At 36.7% G+C, this 3,133-nt stretch overlaps 1 protein-coding gene across 2 annotated transcripts in view; it reads left to right on the forward strand.

The window, feature by feature from the left end:
- The window catches only part of LOC122790003 (zinc finger protein 501-like), a 146,758-nt gene extending 145,001 nt beyond the window's left edge, over nucleotides 1-1,757 (forward strand). For both annotated transcript variants that reach the window (XM_044057527.1, XM_044057536.1), the window contains exon 5: nucleotides 567-1,757. In XM_044057527.1, coding sequence (XP_043913462.1) covers nucleotides 567-1,651 — 1,085 coding nt within the window. In that variant the 3' untranslated portion in view covers nucleotides 1,652-1,757. The remainder of the gene's footprint in view (nucleotides 1-566) is intronic.
- The last annotated feature ends 1,376 nt before the right edge of the window (nucleotides 1,758-3,133 follow it).

Here is a 3,133-nt window from a genome sequence, read left to right on the forward strand (position 1 = left end):
GCATTTTCTGAAGGATATGAAATCTGAAACTGACATATATGTCATTATTTAGTGATGTAAATCTGCAAGACTTGTCAGAAAAGCACAAATTGTATGAGGAACAGAGCAAAAATTGAGACATTTTGGAAAATTTTGGACAGTTGAGTGATATGGTGTGTGTGCACGTGTGTATATACACATATATACCTATATAAAATATGTCTCTATATATTTATGTATCTATATCTGTATAGATACACACACACAGACATGTATATAATATATGTATGTATCTGTCTCTACACACAAACACACACACACGTGTGTGTATTGATTATTATGATACTTCTTCATTGTTGTTTGCATTTGTCAGAGCTGTTCACTGAAGGCCAAGCTTTGATTTTGGTATATGAAGAATTATATTTGCATTTGCTTTATAACAGCAGAACAAAATAATGTTATCAACAGAAAATTAATCCATAATATTTAAAATGGCTAAATAAGTGTACATGTGATGTTGTAGATAAAATATCTGACAAATTTTTTTAGCCTCCTGTTAACATACTAATAACTAATCTGTTTTTTAGTTATCAGAAGCACAGAATGCGGTGTGGGTTGTAGTCAGCAAACTTCACATGGAATACCTGCACTACATCACCTTGCAGAGTTCCTGCAGCACGATGTTCAACCTGTGAAGAGCTCCAACAAGCATCAAGTCACACCTGCATCACAGCATAACTGCAGAAAGTTCTGTGACTTTTGCACAAGTTTTGATCCACCGCAAAATCCAGTAGTACATCAGAAATCTTACACAGTGAAGAAACCGTACAAATGTCCTGAATGTAGTAAATGTTTCAAATATAGTGGTAATCTGACACGCCATCAGGCTAGTCACATGGAAGAAAAAGCATACAAATGCCCTGAATGCAGTAAGTGTTTTTCATATAAGAGTAAGCTGGAGTGTCATCAGGCCATTCACACTGGAGTAAAACCATATAAATGTCCTGAATGCAGTAAATGTTTTTCATGGAGCAGTAGTTTGATGAACCATCAGACCATTCACAAAAGGGAGAAACCATATAAATGCACTGACTGCAATAAATGTTTTTCACGTAATCAGGATAGGATGCGTCATCAGGTCATTCACACCAAGGTAAAACCATATAAATGCCTTTTATGCAATAAGTGCTTTTCATGGAGCACTAGTTTGATGCGCCATCAATCCATTCACACAGGGGAGAAGTCATATAAGTGTCTTGAATGCAATAAGTGTTTTTCACGTAGCAGTACACTGAAGTGCCATGAGGCCATTCACAAAGGGGAGAAACCATATACATGCACTGAATGCAATAAGTGCTTTTCACGTCGCAGCACATTGAAGTCCCACCAGGCCGTTCACAAAGGGGAGAAACCATATAAATGCACTGAATGCAATAAGTGTTTTTCACGTCGCAGTAATCTGAAGTCCCATCAGGCCATTCACAAAGGTGTGAAACCATATAAATGCACTGAATGCAATAAGTGTTTTTCACATAGCAGTACACTAAAGTGTCACAAAGCCATTCACACAGGGGCAAAACCATATAAATGTACTGAATGCAGCAAGTGTTTTTCACGTAGCAATTATCTGATAAAGCATCGGGCTGTTCATAGAGGGGTCCTAATGGAGTGATGGGGTCATACTGGAGAGAAGGGGTCCTAATAGAGAGATGAAAACTCACCAAGCAAAGGAGAGTAGTAATAGTGCTGGAAATGAATTCATCCTCAAGTCTTGGTGAGTACCTTCACAAGGTGGACTCTGTTTTTCACAAAATCTCACCAAGGCAACGCTGATATATAGACTGTATTTATATAGCATATATCATGGACAGAAGTAAGTTAAAAGCAAAAAAAGATAGCTGGGTGCACAAGACCCAGGACAAAAAAGTGCTCAGTCCTGGTATGCACACTGGTGCCAGAACTAGCAAAATGACAGTGTGGAATCCTCAAAATACAGAGACATTCCTACAATGGGGCCAGACCAGGCCCAGGGGGTGGATGGCCCCCCCTGTTGTAGAAGAAAGTAGCAGTCCACAAAAGTCACAAAAATTGATTTGCCAAAGAAGAGCCATAAAGACGACAGAGTGGACTATTGAGGATAAGAAAGAAATTATGTATTGTTACTATTATGCAAAATGCCCAGAATACCCAGACACAAGATATACAAAATGATTAAGAGAGAAATTAGAGGAAAGAAAAATACTTCCGCAGGAAAAACTGTCAGAAGCTTCAAATAAAAATCTGTGTTCATTAATACAACAGATTTTTGAAAAACAGTATATAGATCAAGAAACCTTGATATGTTTAGAAAAAGAAGCATCTGAGGAAGTGCGAAAATATAAACAAAATTTAGAACTATTTGAAAATTTTAAAAAAGAAATATGGACATGGGAAAGAAAGAGAGATTTGTTATGGTGCAATATTTATGTAAAGGAGAAAGATAAGTTAACTAATATAGAGAACGCAGCCCCAAAGATATTCAAAGACAAATATAGGCAAAGGCATCCAGAAATAGAAAATTTCACAATAAAAAAATTAATATCACAATGATGGAATGTAGAAAAGATGATTAGTAAAGCAGAAGTTAAAGAAATAGAAGTTGAAGTTCTGGAGTGCCTTGCAAAATGGAGGATTTAATGTAGAAGGTCTAAAACAGACTACATCACATCATCATAAAGTGAGTCCCCTGAATAAGGAAAAGCAAGAAGATTAGGAGACACATGAGGAAGAAATATGGACATGGGAAAGGAAAAGAGATGTAATATGGTGTAATATTTATACAAAGGAGAAAGCAAAACTAACCAATACAAAAAGAGCAGCACCAAAGATATTTGAAGAGAAATGCAGGCAAAGGAATCCGAATATGGAAAACGTTACAGTACAAAAAATAAGAAGACTAAGCGGAAAAGTAGCAAAAGAGATTAGTAATGGAGAAGTCAAAGAAATAGAAATTGAGGTTATGCAGCACCTGCAAAGAGAATGATTCAGTGTAGAAAATCCAATACAGATAGCACCACAACAGGATAAAGCAATGGATATCCAAATTAAGGGGAAACTGTTTATATGCGTACCCCGAACAGACACCACACTGGCTAATAACAGGCAAAACAATGCT

Source organism: Protopterus annectens, chromosome 1.part2 (genome assembly GCF_019279795.1).
Source record: "Protopterus annectens isolate FY-2018-M chromosome 1.part2, PAN1.0, whole genome shotgun sequence".
Taxonomy (NCBI): domain Eukaryota; kingdom Metazoa; phylum Chordata; order Ceratodontiformes; family Protopteridae; genus Protopterus; species Protopterus annectens.